This window comes from Festucalex cinctus, chromosome 1 (genome assembly GCF_051991245.1).
Source record: "Festucalex cinctus isolate MCC-2025b chromosome 1, RoL_Fcin_1.0, whole genome shotgun sequence".
In the NCBI taxonomy this organism is placed as follows: Eukaryota; Metazoa; Chordata; class Actinopteri; order Syngnathiformes; family Syngnathidae; genus Festucalex; species Festucalex cinctus.
Window position 1 is genome coordinate 55,934,888 of NC_135411.1, and position 15,885 is coordinate 55,950,772.

The 15,885-nt window shown below is 45.1% G+C and overlaps 2 protein-coding genes across 8 annotated transcripts in view; one reads left to right on the forward strand and one right to left on the reverse strand.

The window, feature by feature from the left end:
• The window catches only part of gpatch8 (G patch domain containing 8), a 39,482-nt gene extending 32,113 nt beyond the window's left edge, over nt 1-7,369 (forward strand). For all 7 annotated transcript variants that reach the window (XM_077495706.1, XM_077495717.1, XM_077495731.1 and 4 more), the window contains one exon: nt 2,569-7,369. In XM_077495706.1, coding sequence (XP_077351832.1) covers nt 2,569-6,358 — 3,790 coding nt within the window. In that variant the 3' untranslated portion in view covers nt 6,359-7,369. The remainder of the gene's footprint in view (nt 1-2,568) is intronic.
• A 192-nt stretch (nt 7,370-7,561) lies between these two features.
• On the reverse strand, nt 7,562-13,823 carry gosr2 (golgi SNAP receptor complex member 2). Its single transcript, XM_077495830.1, has 6 exons — nt 13,621-13,823; nt 13,484-13,548; nt 12,368-12,476; nt 12,161-12,293; nt 11,127-11,267; nt 7,562-8,081 (listed from the first exon to the last, which is right to left on the reverse strand). Exons 1-6 carry the CDS (start codon nt 13,647-13,649, stop codon nt 7,920-7,922), a joined length of 639 nt encoding a protein of 212 aa, XP_077351956.1. The 5' UTR covers nt 13,650-13,823; the 3' UTR covers nt 7,562-7,919.
• Between the last annotated feature and the right edge of the window lie 2,062 nt (nt 13,824-15,885).

The following is a 15,885-nucleotide window of genomic DNA, read 5'->3' on the forward strand; positions in this document are numbered from 1 at the left end:
TTTTGACAGTTCTCTTGTATAGAGGAGTAGCATGATATTGCTGTTCTCGATTTAAGATCCTAAGCTTATCAATACTGTCTATATGGTAACAATAACAATAATCATAAGGTCTACAAGAACTGTATGGTGTTCAGGGATGAATAGTTTTTCTCATGGAATTTTTTTTTTTTTTTGCTGTAGTAATAAGTCATGCCACAGCTGATGCACATTTTGAATGACAGGGTTCCTCCTATTACTTCAAAATATAAAAATATAACATTTATAGAATAAAACTACAAGTATCCCAAATGCTATAAAATGTAATGTCACGTTGGCCCCCACATTTAACTCCCCCCCGCCACCAACGTCTTATTGTAGATGGAAGGATGTAAAATGAAAAGTGCAGTGTGAGAATCCATTGTAAAGAACGGTTAGGGTTTGCATTATTCAAAAATGAATATCGGCTTCAAATATCGGTTATCTGCCTCCTTGACTACGGATAATCGGTATCGGCCCTGAAAAAAGCATATCGGTCTATCTCTAATACTAACGGTACCGCACACGCGCACAGAAAGGTTTTTCAAATAACTTGCTTTATGCTTCATGATCCCGTGCTGTCACCCTGATGTTTTTCTTTGGTTCCATCCCATTCAAATCCATAAACGTCACAAAGTGAGTTCGTTTCTACCGCTAGCGCCCGTGTTTATAAACTACCTTGCGAAGTTGCATCTGTTGTTAAGTGTATTGCGGCTAGCTGAGTAAATTTGGCTTGTTTTTTTTTTTTTGCACATTTGGTGGCATAAAATCATATGGCGAATGCTGAATGGCCTAGCCTGCATGTAGGAGTGGAAAAAATATATACTTGGCAGAGTCGCTCTATCGGGAGGAGTTGCTCTATGTTTAACATAGTAGAATACCGCCTTCCTGTTGCTGACGTACTGCAAACGCCCCCAGCCCTTCTCACGAAGTCCAAATTGAAAGCGCTATGTCTAATGCCTAGCACGACTAACAAATACTAACTTACCTACTGTCACCAAACAATACTGTTTTCACCAGTGAGGTAACCGTCAAGGGCTGTTATCTCCTGTAAACTGCCGTTACGCTCTATATTTTGACAATGCATGAGGCTGTGTAGCTTGGGTTGCCAAATACAGTAAGGGCCTCCATATGAAGGATTATTTACCATATTTTTCACGAGTATAAGGTGCAGTCTGTTATGGGTGCTATTTCTGTATTTCTGTAACACACACAAAAGGCGCACCACACCATTGGGCACAGGCACGGTTAAACATATGCTAGCTCAAAACATATGGTAGCATGCTTTCACTTGCTAGCGTATGTTTTTAAAATGGCAGTGGAGTAAAACTGAGTTTGGTTGTACTTGAATTATTTAACAATGTACTCGCGTTACTCTTGATTAATCCTCAACCACAAATCCAAATCACACAGCTGGGCAAGTTCTCCATTAAACACGCCAGGTTCCCTCTCGTCATTATAATATTGTCAGAGTCAGACTTGTTAGCGTGCGGCTCCTCAGAAATTATGCCGGCTTTTGCGGAAGCTCGATCAGTGCAAGCAGACACGTTTAGTCCAAGTATGCATGCACATTCTAGTCTTAACAGTTCCATAAAGAGAAACCAATGAGCACCATGACGTCCACCTGTAGCTTACATACAGGAAACCTGGCCCTGGTTGAGGGCTGTCAGGCATGAGAACCCAATAGACTCGCATCATCTTTCAGTTGAGTCTTTCAGGTTTTCATGCCTACCAGTCCTCAACCAGGGCCGTGTTTCATGTGTATAAGCAATATGTCAGCACTGCTCCACTGTCTGTAGGCTGAAATTCTCCTACACAGACAGTCAAGCTGGGCGCTTACAGAAGTCCCACAACAACATTTACAGATTTTGGAACTCGCACACAAAAGGCGCACCTCACTATTAGACGCACCATCGTTTTTGTTTTTTGTTTTTTTTTGTCTTTTTATTATTATTATTATTATTATTATTATTAAATAAAATTTAAGACTTTTACGTGCACCTTATAGTCGTGAAAATACGGTATACTCTGTGTTTAGCCGCGTTTCTCCTAGAGTGGAGGGGTGGCGGCTATTTTGCCACTCGATGTTGACTGAAAATAACATCACAGTTGCTCAACCAATCATGGCTCAGCTTCAGAAAACAGGTGAGCTGTGGTATTGCTCCTTGCCTGGGCCCTGAGCAACTGTGATGTTATTTTCAGTTGACAGCAAGTCGCAAAATGGCTGCCCCCTGAGATGGAGGACAAGTGGATTTTGATGCTTTACTCATATTCCACAGATGCGATATTCATCAGAATACCGTGTTGAGACAAGTGGGGCTGTATAGAACGTATTCTTGTAAAGAAAATGTTTGGGTTGACTTCCTTTAATCTTGTCAGCTGCCGATGGACGCTATTGCCCAGAACACCCTGCGTAACAGAATACACAGATGATCGTGCAACGCTTTGAGATGTTAAATTTGGTGTCAGCTATCTCACTAAACAAAGTGACAAACAACTTGGGATTTCAAATCAATTTACAAGCCTGTTCCAACTTGTCGTTTTTCTTTTCAGCACTCCAGGAAGTGGGCCCATGTTCAAAACAACCACAGTGGCTATAGATGGTGAGAAGGCCGAAGATGGAGACATCTTTGCCCCTGAGAGCACTGTCATGACAGAACCTGCCTTCGAGGTCTGTGTTCCAGACAAAAAAGAACAAGCCTCTGTGAAGCCTATGCCGACATTTAGCTTCTCCCTGGGCAAGAAGAAGAACTGCTCCTCACCTACCGCCAGTGCATCCTCCAAAGTGAGTGTGTCCTTCTCCTTTGCCAAGAAGGCACCGGTGAAGCTGGAAACGGCAGCTGCTGTGTTTACCGATCCTGGCGAGGCCATCGAAGGAGAGGAAGGCGAGGAGGGAGAAAAGGCAGCGGCAGTGGCACAGGATGAAGCGTCCACCTGCAATGCTGACAGCCCAAAAGGAGGCTCGCAGGGAAGTGATGAAGGAGAGTCCAGCATTGCAACTGGGACAGAGGAGGCGCAGCAGTCTAACAACGGAAGTTCGCTGGCTTCTACGCTCAACAAGCTGAAAATGATGATGAAGAAGGAAGAGGGCTACACAGGACACGAGCCTCAGTACTACCACTACATGCCCCCAGCGCACTGCCGAGTGAAGCCCCACTTCCAGTTTCTGCTTTTCATGAAGGCGTCTGATCAGAGCCAGAGTAAAGAAGAGGAAGAGGAGGATGAAGCGCAAGAGGAAAAGGTGGAGAATGTTTCTCAGGAGTCCAACATTGTAGATTGCAGCAATGAAGAGGATGATGATGATGCCATCCCTGCCTCAACCCCTGAAGCTCAACAGACTCCTCCGGCCTCAAAAGTGAAAGAAGAGGACAAAACTCCATGCGCAGTAGAGACAACTCCTGATCTTCCTGCTTCCCCCACGAAGAAAGAAGAAAGCTCACCACCACCAGAGCCAGTTGACTCCAACTTGGGTCCCAAGTTGCCTGTGGGTCCGTTCTTCCCTGTCTTGAGTAAAGATGAGAGCACAACCCTGCAGTGGCCCTCCGAGCTCCTCGAGTTCACTAAAGCGCTGCCCTCCCTGTCTTACAGCTGCAATCCTCTATACTTTGATTTCAAGCTGTCTCGTAACAAAGTTGCACGTGCTGGAAAGGCTGCAAAGACTCCAAAGCCTTGCGAGCAGCCTGACAAAGAAAAGCAAAAAGAGATAACCCCTAAAGTGGAACCAGTTGCTGAAATGGAGCTCAAGAGCGACGAGGCTGCCACAAGGGTGGAGCATGGCCAAGCCGAAGGTGATGATCAAAAAGTGGCGACAGGTGGCAGCAGCACCAAGAAGAAGAAGAAAAAGAAGAAGAAGCATAAGAAGTCAACAAAGCATTCAAAGCGCAAAGCAAAAGATAAAGATGTGGCCGCAGAAGATGCTGAGGGCCAGACTGATCTAACTCAAGAGATGCCCAAGAAGAAGAAGAAACACAAAAGAAAGAAGAGCAAAAACAAAGCAGCGAATCAAGAAGGGGCAGCGGGTGAGAAAAAGGAGAAAGCCAAGGTAAAGGCTGAAGATAAATCCAATCCTTCCTCAGTGCAAGCTACAGTTGGAGCAGTTGTAGAGCCTGGGAAGAGAAAACGGGCTATGAAGGATCCCCCTAGTAGGTTAGGAGTGGAGGAAGGAAGCACGGGAAAAAGCTTAGACAAAGCTATTACCTCAGAGGAGCATGGCAGCAGCAAGCGACTAAAAACAGACTCCGGTCCCTCCCACAGCGCCTCGTGTTCCACCTCAGCCCAAAAGAACCCTGGTCCCGGAAGACCTCCCAGCAGTGAGAGTGAAGAGGAAGGCGGTTCCACCACTCAACGTTCACGCCATCACCGGTCGAGTCCTCGGGAAGAGCGGCGTCACCACAGTGAGGAGTCGAGGCGCTCCTGCAGCCACTCTTCGAGACGCGGCAGCAGCCGTCGACGGCACCACCGTGGCAAAAACTCGCAGAGTCGCTCATATTCCAGCAGCTCTGAGCGTTCCTCTGCGGGCAGCAGCGCCTACAGCCACCGAAGCCGCAGCTACTCTGACAGCTACAGTGACTACAGTACAGAGGGGCACCGGCGCAGGCATTCCAAACGCTCGTCTGACTCGGACTACGAGCGGCGGGGCAGTCGAGGGCATCGGCGGTCCAGGCGGCGCCAGTACTCCTCATCTTCCTCCGATGATTCCCGTTCGCGGTCGCGGAGCTCCAGCCGCAGGAAGCGACACCGGCGGCACCACCGCAGCAGCTCCAGGAGCTCCAGTAGCTGGAGCCGCAGTACCAGTGCAAGGTCCTGGAGGCGCAGCTACAGCCGGAGCCGGAGCTCGGGTAGTCGCTCATCCAGCTCCGCCAAGGGCTCCCCGCACCGCCGGAGCACTCGCAGCCGAGGGGACAGCGAGACCCTCCGCAGTGACTTTAACCGCTCCAGCATCTATCGCTCGCAGTCCCCGCGAGCCGCCTCACGCAGCCTTAATCGCACCGCCACCAGCTCGCAGGCTCAGCGGATAGGCGGTTCTCGGGATGCAGGGGAGTATAAAAACTCCCTCACGGCACGCCAGCTCCTGGAGAAAATTCAGTCGAAAAAGAATTCAGACGATCCAGTCACAGGAACCAAATCGGGTTTAAAGATCAAGGACCCACCGCAGGGATATTTTGGTCCCAAACTACCCCCATCGACCAAAAGCATGTTGCCGCTTTTTGGTAAACTTCAAGCAGGCAAGAAAACACCTGTGATCCCCTTGAACAGAATGGATGACTCTGACAAATCTGGAGCTACAAAGAGTTCAGAGGCTGACGGAGAAGTTATCCTGGTAGAGCCCATAAGGGAGTTCCCTCCACCACCACCACCTCCAGCTCCGCCAGTGCAGAAAGTCGAGGAGACCCCACAGAGCACAACAGTACAGGAGGAGACGCAACAACCGACCGCAGACGGTGAGGTGCTCCAAGAACCCCGGCTGCTTTATGAGCAGGACTCCTCCATGATGATACCTCAGTATCAAGGGGAACTGGGGCAGGAGTCCTTGCAGAACCCCATGATGGAGACCCTCATACCTGACATGCAACAGCAGCAGCCCCCGATGCATGGCTACCCCATGTACCCGACTGCCGGGCTGGAGGAGGACGGCCTGGAGGCGGAGGAAGACGGCCTGGCTCCGCTGGAGAGTCAGCCCATCACGTTCACGCCAGAGGAGATGGAGAAGTACAGCAAGCTGCAGCAGGCGGCGCAGCAGCACATACAGCAGCAGCTGCTAGCCAAGCAGGTCAAGAACTTCCCGTCGGCCGCCGTGGCCGCCACCGCCAACCTGGCACCGGCGCCACCACCGCCTGCCCTGCAGCAGATCCACATCCAGCAGCCTGCCGTATCAGTAGCATCAGGCACGTCCATCGCCACCGTGCAGCATGCCATCCTGCAGCACCACGCCGCTACCGCCGCCGCCATGGGCATCCACCCGGCACACCACCCACACCCCGCCCACGCCCAACTAGCCCAAGTGCACCACATACCCCAGCACCACCTCACCCCTATTTCCTTATCCCCCCTGGGTCACACTCTTGGACACTCGTTGGGACACTCGTTGGGACATGCCGGGTTGATACCCGCCCACCCCACCGCCTTCCTTTCCGGGCAGCCCATACACATTATCCCAGCCTCGGCACTCCACCACACACCCTTGGCTCTCCACCACGTTCCCCACGCTGCCCTATATCCTACACTCTTCACACCCAGGCCCTCGCAGGCGGCGGCAGCGGCGGCGGCTCTCCAGCTACATCCGCTCCTCCACCCCATCTTCTCCGGGCAGGACCTCCAGCATCCACCTAACCACGGCTCCTGAGCAAGTGAGAAGTCTGAATGAACACTTATTCCTCTCTTTAGTTTTTTTTGTTTTTTTTGTTTTTTTTTTTATAATAAGACTCTCCAGACGCTGCTTTGTTTTCCTATGCCAGGGACGGGCAATCCCGGTCCTCAAGGGCCGCAGCCCTGCAGGTTTTGGCTGTTGCCCTTCTCGGACACAGCTGATATATGATCCGCTCATCAGCAAGCTCTGCATTAGACAGATAACGATCCCATTGATTGGAAACAGCTTGTGTTGGAAGAGGGAAACCTGCAAAACCTGCAGGGCTGCGGAACTTGAGGACTGAGATTGCCCATCCCTGTCTATGCGGTACTTGTACAGGATCAATAATTATTTACCACTGGGTGTGCTTTTTTTTTTTTCCCCCCCCATTGTTTTTACTTATGTTCATCTACAGCCGGTGACAAACAAAAATGGCCAAAGCCGAGAAAAGAAAAATGTGACATGAGAAAAATAACACAGGGGTGCGCAGCCATATGCAGCCCATACATTATTTAAGGAGCGCCCACCCCTGCTTTAATTTGACTACTTTAACTTACTTGCAGTAATCTGTACATATATTAATGTGCAATCTGAAGTATCCCACCCAAAGAATAATTGGTGGCCTAGATCATCATGATTATTACACACATAATGATTCACCTACCCTCCAATTCGCAATGCCAGGTGACTTTTCATGCACTGAAATCTTAGTCAAAGATTGTAGTATACTGCAATAATTGTATTGTTTTGTTGTTTTTAAATTATTTCCTAAGATGCGCTTTTCCTACAAGGAAGGGTGTTTTTGCTTTTTGTGTGTGTGTGTGATTTTTTTTCTTCTTCTTTTTGTAAATAAAACTGCTGTAGATTAACCTTACATTCTAGCGGTTGTTATTGGTCAAGGAAGTTGCTCACCTGCCTCGATGGACCTGGGGAGAATGGTTAAACTGTAGTGACTCTGTATTTTTCCTTAAAACATGAATTGTTTCAGCTAATAAACCCTTGAGCTCATCCCTTGTTTTAGGTTGTTTTTGGGGAACAATGCAAGTTACCAATAAGGTAGCGGCAACTATCTAATGTGACAGTAGGTGGCGCCATTGTTCCTTGGAGTCCAAACTCCTAGTTCATCGCGATACTTTTCAAACTTTATAAGGCAACCGAAGTATTTATAAGTTTAGATGTAATTAATTAGAGCCAAGCAAGGAAGTGATACAAGTTTTATTTAACAGAATTAAATCACTCACATAGTGAGACTAAAGTCAACTGTAAATCATGACAATAAACTTGTACAATTACAATTGTTCATTATTTTTTACAAATTCTTTAATGGGCCTACATCACATTTAAGTCCTCTAGCCAGCCGTGTAGTTTGTTACTGGTATGTATTTGTTTACAAAATCCCAATAACTTTTAAATAGGCAATTCAGATCAGCTTGTATTTCAGAGGGTGGATCCATAAAAAAGGTAGAATACTGTTATGAAGTTGCAACAATAACTGCAATGGAACAAGTAATAAAATATATCTGACATGGGGAAAAAAAAATCAAGTGTCCGTCTGAATTCATCCCAGATATCGTATCACCAGGAACATGAAGATGCAGGTGAGCAGCATCCCTCCGATCATGATCCACTTGTCCTGTGTGGCTCTCCTCTCGATGAGCCGCATCACTGTGTTGGACAGGCCCAGCATATTGGCCACATCCAGCATCTTCTTATGGGTCCCCTGGTAGCAAAAACATGGGATGCAACATATTACAAGAAAAAAAAAATACTGTTCTGAACAGAAATCAACTACTTTCAAAAAAATAAAACTAACCTACGAATCATTGGCTTTTGAAGACGCTTTAGTGAACAAGCAGAGGGAGATTAACAAGGGTTGACACAATGTCACCAGACTTTACATCCTATGCACTTACATGTCTGTGCCTGATTCAATATGGTGTTGGTGCATTGTGGAGTATAAAATGTTAATGTTAAAGATTTGTCTACATCATGCATCCTCCAACAATGCCCAGGTGATTACAAAGAGCCCAGCTTGTATTTTCTCTCCACAGTTTCTTGGGGTGTGGAGTGGTGGAGGGTGACATGATCATGCTCATCCCAGCAGACATTTGTTGTATTAGCTAGCGACAATTGGGAGGGACACTGACAAAACAAGAAGCGGCTGCCTTCACACACAGCTCAGACTCCAAGAAAATTAAAAAAAATACATTAAGAAAAAAAAAAAAAAAAAAAAGACGTTTATTCAAGCGTAGTCCTCCCATGCACGACTGTGAAACTGAGGCAGCAGTTACGCTTCAGGCCAGAGGTGGCAGTTGCAAACAAAAAAAGTAGCATAACTCCACAATAGACCTTTAAAGGGATTACACCACAGTATTACCCTTCCAACAGTTAACTGTAGGCATATAATATTTGAAAATCTTTGACATCATGGCGATTTTATTTTTATTTTATTTTTTTTTATGAAATATTAGGTATTTTGCTGGTTATTTTTGTAACATGGAAGTAAAACGCCCGGTTCAATAAAGCCCCGCCTCTCCCCGTGTGAAAGCCGCACCCCCGACGAGCCGACTGCAGTCTGATGTTCGAGCTCTGCGTTTGAGCACTCCTCTGAATGGCCACGCAACTTGACGCAAGCCAATTCTTCAATAAACATTTGAAACAAAATGGCTCCTTGCCGCAAGAAATCGTGGAGGAGAAGGGGAGGGAAGAAGGAGGGGAAAAAAAACCCTAAGCTAGTCTTGAACAGTCTTTCTGCTTACAGAGTGAGCACACTAACCACTATAGTATTCGTTCAGTTTCAGTTAGGTTCAATAGTGCAAAAGTTTTACTTGTTCACACAAGTGTCAGCCAGAACCTCTGTGGGATTTTAAGACAGCCAACTGTCATTGCACTTTGGCATTGCAAATGTGGTGGATAATTGATTGCTTTGAATTCATTTGGACAGAATGTTTACTGATAAAGGCTACTTTTGTACTTTTTACCTCCCACGGAGGTCTCGGAGAAAGTGGGTGTGCGTTTAGTCCGCAGAGGCGGTGTGGGGGTGGGTCCGCACCTCATGACGTCAAAAAGTGCCATCTATTTTTCTCAGTTTGATGGTGCTTGGAAAGCATGACGACCTCGAATTTCTCAGAGGGGCGAATGGAGGAAAACACCCCTTCGGTGAGGAATTAGCATTTTAACATGGCTAAAAGCGCCAAAAAGTTGATTTTTTTTTTAATGTTGTTGTCCCTTTAAATCCATAAACGTCATGTAGTACTCGCTATTGTAGCTTCGTACTTGATATTGCTATTAGTGAATGCTAATCTAGCCAATGGTATTGCAAAGTGAGTTAGTTTCTTAGGTCCACCAGCGTTCGCGTTTGCAAACTCCCTTGCGTCTGTTAAGTGCATTATGGCCAACTGGGTCAATTTGGCTCGGTTATTGCACATTTGGTGGCGTAAAACCGTAGTAATAGTGCTTATGGCAAATGTTGGATGGCTTACCCCGGGTTTACACCGGATGCGGTTGCAGTGCGGTTGCGGTGCGGTCCGGCGACGCAAGCAATTAGATTCCATTCATTCGAATGGTGCAGTTTACACCGCTTGCGGGTGCGTTGCGTGTCGACTGCGGAAGGCCTGCGGCGTGCCGCAAGCCTTCCGCAAGGATAGACCTATTTTCTATTTTTGCCGGACGCCGCAGCGGTAGGCCTCCGGCAAATGGCAAGCTAGCACAAAACACATCGAGCGGGACAGGAAGACCGACGCAGTTTCAAAATAAATTTCCGGTTACCTTTCAGAATAAAACACTCGCCAGCTCCTATTTCGCAAGCTTATCAGCAAAACGTGATGTGGGCGTCGCCGGGCCATGTGCTCATTCACGGTTTAGACACCAGCGAACATGGACGAGGAGAGGTTTATATTGGAGGTGGAAAACCACAAAATAATATATGACACGGCACATCCTTTTTATAAGGACAACCAAAAAAAGGATGCTGCATGGAATCTCATAGCAGAAGAAGAAGAAGAAAAAAAGGTTAAATCAAAAGAAGTCCACCTCTCTTTCTGCTTCTCTGTTGAGCACAGACTTTCTGTATGTTTGTCATTGTGAAATACCACATGATCGCGCGCGCGCGGTCCCGCGAGACACGTTGGGAAGTGGGCGGCGACAGAGCTGCCGGACCGCAGCTGTGCGGAGCCGGTGTGGATTGACCAAAAAATTGACGCGTCCGGAGCACGCAGTCAAGACGCACCGCGCCGCAACCGCATCCGGTGTAAACCCGGGGTTAGCCTGCACACTACTTGGAGTGGGGGAAAAAAAACAAAAAAAACAACTTAGAGTCACCATACCGGGAGGAGTGAGTCTTGCTATACTCTATAGTAGATACTGCCTTCCTGTTGCTGATGCACGTAGGGCTGCCATCTTATGTCTGTTTGGCTCCAATAAATTCATTAGAGCACTTTTATTTAGCGATTTTGATGCAGATTACTTTGTTACAAACATAAGACATGTAGCGATGATAATTTTCCCCCTTTTCAGCCTAAAGAGACCACAAACAAACCCTAAGAGGCATCTTAGTTTGTAGTGGTGAATGCCGGCCGGAGTCTGTCAGCAATAATGAAATTGAAAAATTGTTTCCAGTAACTTCCAGGTGCCGCAAGTATGTCTTTTTTTTTTTTTAATGATTAAAATAGCTTCGACACATGCCTTTTTGCGTCGACTTTTATTTCCCAGCCCTACCAGAAGGAAATCTGGCACCGTACAGGAGTGCTTTAAGATATGCACATACCTTGAGTGAGGATCTTTGATCTCTGAGCCCGTTGAGGATGTTGCTTCCGCTGCCCAGCAGGTCGTCCATTCCTCTGTGTGCGTTGTTCAGATTGGTGTTGAGCTGCAGCGTCTCGTCAATGGGGATGGACGTGTCAGCGTCCTGCGAAAATGACGATTGTCATTCGTGTGTTTCCAGAGGTTTATCGTTCGCACCCCTGCTACAGCACAGATTTATACATGATCGATTTTTCTGGGGTTTTACAGGATACAAGCCAAATCCAATTTTAGAGTTGTACCGCCCTAAGATCTACCAGAGGAAAGCATTATAATTAAGAGCAAGAAGAACAGTCGGACAAATAGCTCCTCGGTGAGGGACCAGACAAAGCATGGCTCAAAAGACCCCTATGATGAATAACAATACTGGAATACGTTTTCCCTTGCCGGGTCACCACTTGTGAGAGGGGCTATAGGGTGCAATGTGAGCTGGGCGGCAGCCAAAGGCACATTGGCAGTCCGATCCCCGGCTATATAGGTTGGCTCTAGGGATAAAGAATGTCACTTCTCTGGCAGGGAAAGAGCTCAAGCTCATTCACATACTTAATCATGATGCTCAAAATATTTGATTTCTTACATTCGACTTATTACTTTGATTTTATAACGTACAAATGTACAGTGCTATTTGTCCTTCATTAAAAAATGGGATTTCCATTCGCATCACTGGGTAAAGATGATTTGAGATTCAGGTGTTTTGAGCTCTGATCATGGTAACGGAACATTAAACTTGTATCTCAAGGCACTACTTTAAACATTTTGAAGAAAGCCCAAGAACCTGCTAAGGAATTATTTTAAAAGTGTATCTTAACATTTATGTGCATTTTAATTTAATGTGTGTGAGGGAATTAAAAAAGAAAAAGATTGATCTTAATTTTCAGCGATTACAGGTAGATCAGTAACATATCCCTGCATTAAACATGAGGTCTCTGTACCTTTTTTGCCCTTTTTGTTATGTTATTTTGTCTTATTATTCAAAGCGGCAAAATGGTCGGAACTGACATTGGTGGTGAAGGTCCGGCTCATGAGCTCCTCCCGCTCTCGCTCCTGGGCCTCGTGCGTATAGCGTCTGTGCTGGAAGTTCTGCAGGGCGGTGCGTAGGTGCTGGACATCATACTTGAGCTGGTCCACGCGCCTTTTAGAGCAGCAGGACAACTTTTTCAAAGACAATCATTCTTCATGACTTTCTATCTGAAGGGCCCAACTCACAGTTTGGCATTCTGACGGCGGTTGGGCGGCTCCTTGCTGGACAGGATCTCCAAACGCTCCAAGTGGTTGAAGATCTGCTCGATTCGAGCCAGAAGTTCATTCTCTAACACTGAACATAGAGGGAAGAAAACCATCATATATGAGAAAAATCACAGCGTAAAGTGTTGCTAATAAGACATTAAGACAACTTAACAAAACTCTACCAAACAAGTGCTCCATAAACATTTTAATAAGTTATAAATCAAATTACAGCAATAACGCAAACAAATGTATAGCTTCTCACGTCAACTTTTCATGTTTGATGGAACAATATGTGAACATACTTTATTGTGATGTCAATTTGAATGTGATTAATAGGTCAACGCTAGTTTTAAGTTACATTTTAATATTAGTATGCAAAAACAGCCGTACACGTATAAAATTAAGACATGCAAAATCTATTTCTATATCATGCAAAATCGATTTCTATATACTGTACATTTTTTCTATTATTGCTATTGTCACTTTAGCCATATTGTACTGATTCAATGGTTATCACATTTTAATTAGACATCACATGATATTGTGTATAGCCTCATAGTATTCTTAAAATATATTTATTTACTGTTTTCCGGTGCTGTGGGGCGTGTGTGAGAGGGAGTGCAAAGTTCCCACCATTATCTGGGAGAAAGAAAAAAAAAACCCCCAAAAAAACCAGCCCTGCTGTTTCCTGTTCCAAACTCATCACCAGGCATACAAAACAATCAAGCACGGGCAGCCATAACAAGAAGTGCGTGCGGAATAGACATTAATTAGCCTTTAAAAGGAGTACCGGTTAGGAATACACGTGTACAAACATACATTTGGTGGTTGACGCTTACTCTGAACACATCAAAGAGAGATGCTCCTAATATTCTACATGGAAGGGGTAAAATATTAGGAAATGCCACACAATAATGACCAAATTAGCAACTCAAAGATAAGACGAGCGACAGCGGATACCACATATACTATCATTTACTTAAAAAAACAACAACAAAAAAACAAAACAAAACAAAAAATTACAAAGCCAGGTATGACTTTACACGTGTCTGTGTGTTGTGAGACTTACTCCTGCATCTGTAAATTAGTACTCACAGTGAACTGACTGGCGATCTGTTCTCTCCAGGCTGCCCATGAGCGACTGCACCTCCTGGATTTGTCTGAAGAAAAGTAGTATATAAGCAACAAACAAGCTAGTTAGCTAAATAGTAGAGCATTTCCAAGTAACTCACTTGTTTGTCTGGTGGTAAAGCGTCTCCATCTTCAACAGCCTCTCTTTGAGCTACTCGCTTGTTTTTTTTTTGTTTTATTATTTGTTTTATTTTTACAGGTTTATCGCCCCTCGGCGTGCAACTACAGGGAGCAACGTTAGCTAGTTCTAGGTAGCGCTGGAGGAAAGCCCACGTCATCAGCGTTTGTGTACGGAAGTAAGTAAAGCGGAAGTGCTGCGACGTCTCGACAAAGGCGGAAATGGTAGCGAGCGCGTAGCACACGTCGGCCGCCATTTTGAGAAGGTAACTTTACATGGTTAAATCATTTGAGCGATATTTTTAGCCAAATCTTTGGTTTTCTTTTTCTCAAATGTAAAGGGATCACTGTTGCTAAATGCCAGTTTAACATAGGCAGCAAAGACATGTGTCCGCTTCCTCAGGCGACCTATTTTAACAGATTAAGTGTCAAATATTTGCAAAGGTGAGGTAATATTACAGCCACAGCACTGTCATGGAGTGTTTTGTGAAAGTATTCAATGATGGGATTTCCCAGCCAACATTTCACAAGAGTTCAGATGGAAAACTGATTCCCAAGCCAAAACCGCATTTCAATCACCTTCGTTCTCCATCATCCTGTTGACTAATTTTAAGGCAAGGGGTTTAATTAGTCCAGTGAAATCTGTGAACGAGCTGTTACAAGCTCCTCTTCTTCTTTTTTTTGTCCTCCAGTAATATTTGTTTACCTCATCGGGCACAGCCATCAACAAGTGGAGCCAGACAGATGGTGCTTGACTTGATGGCTGCATGTATCTCCAGGCTATGAAACTGTCAGAAAATCTGGAGATGCGTTCATGCCACTTCTTGCTCACGCTGCTTTTTTTCCCCCCTCGGTTGTCATAGCACATCCCCCCGCGGCGTAGGGAAGCGCCAAATGAAGGCCCCTGTCAACTTCTAGAAGTCCACGTTTACCACCACCCCTTCTCAAGGTCGTAGGGTTCTTTTCTTTTTTTTCTTCCTTTCGGTCTTTCTTTCTTCATCTTTCAGCCCCTGAGGAAAGGATGATATGAGCTTACTGCTTTGCCTCCACACCTGAGCACCACGGGCACAAGTCACAGTCCAGACTGCAGATGTGTTCAAGGCATATCACCCCCTGACCTTACCTCCATCAAGGAAGCACACCATTCTGTAGCCTATCTATTGGATATCAAAAATGTCTGCCGTAATTAAGAATTTACTGTTTGGTTTGGGAGGCATTGGGGTTGGATTCGAGTGGGTGGAAAGACATGGAAAATGGGACTGGTTGCTGAAGAAAGGCAAATTTCATTTCCAAGCAAGACAGAGGCGCCCATGAACAAGGTACTGAACGACATATTCCACCCACATTAGATGCAAGCAAGCCTGGCAATTTAGCGTTGTTGTACCTCAGTCGAGGATACCTTCTTCGACTGGGGTTAATTTGGGTAAATTATAGTCACGGCCCTGGAATTTGGTCAAAATGGCTTCTTCCAATCAAAATGGATGACTTTCTGTTAAAATAAGAGGGCAGAGGACCTTCATTGTCTCCATAACTGTCCTCTTAACCAATTTGCTCCCAAAAATGTATAAATACATTCTATTTTAAATGTTTTAAGCGTCCCAAAGATGTATTTATACGTAAAAAAAAAAAAAAATTATGCTAGAGCATACAGAAGGCTTTGATACAGCTTCTCAACTGTTGAAGAAATGGTAATTACACAAACGGCCAGCAGAGCAGAGTAGATCAACCAGGGCCATGTTGGAAAAAAAAAGCTCAATTACTCAAAATTCTAAAGAGATTTGTGAATAATGATGAAACTTAGCTGTATTTGAATGCTAATCTTTCTTTTGGCAGGTTTCATGTTTTTATAGCAATAGAACACAATATTCTGTGGGCCTTACAAAATTAGTCAAAATCCAGTAAAACAGCTGGGGGTGGAGGGGATTGATTCTGTGAAAATGGCTGGGAGTGAATGAGTGTTAAGTATTATTTTTTTTTATGCATCCTATTATGACAGACTTTTGATATGCAGGGCTAATTAAAAAAAATACAATAAAATAAGCCATAGTCCATATTACAAAAAAAGTCAAATAAAAAGTAAAACATATGTGGAAAGGCCCTGGTTTTTTGTTTGTTTTTTTAAACCACATTTGGTAGCTGAATCGAAATGGATGTGCAAATTCAAAAAAAGGCAGAAAGAAAAAATCATGTGGTACAGTCATTTTCTAGTTTTAAATTAAAATACAATTCAATGAGTGTGATGTTAAGGG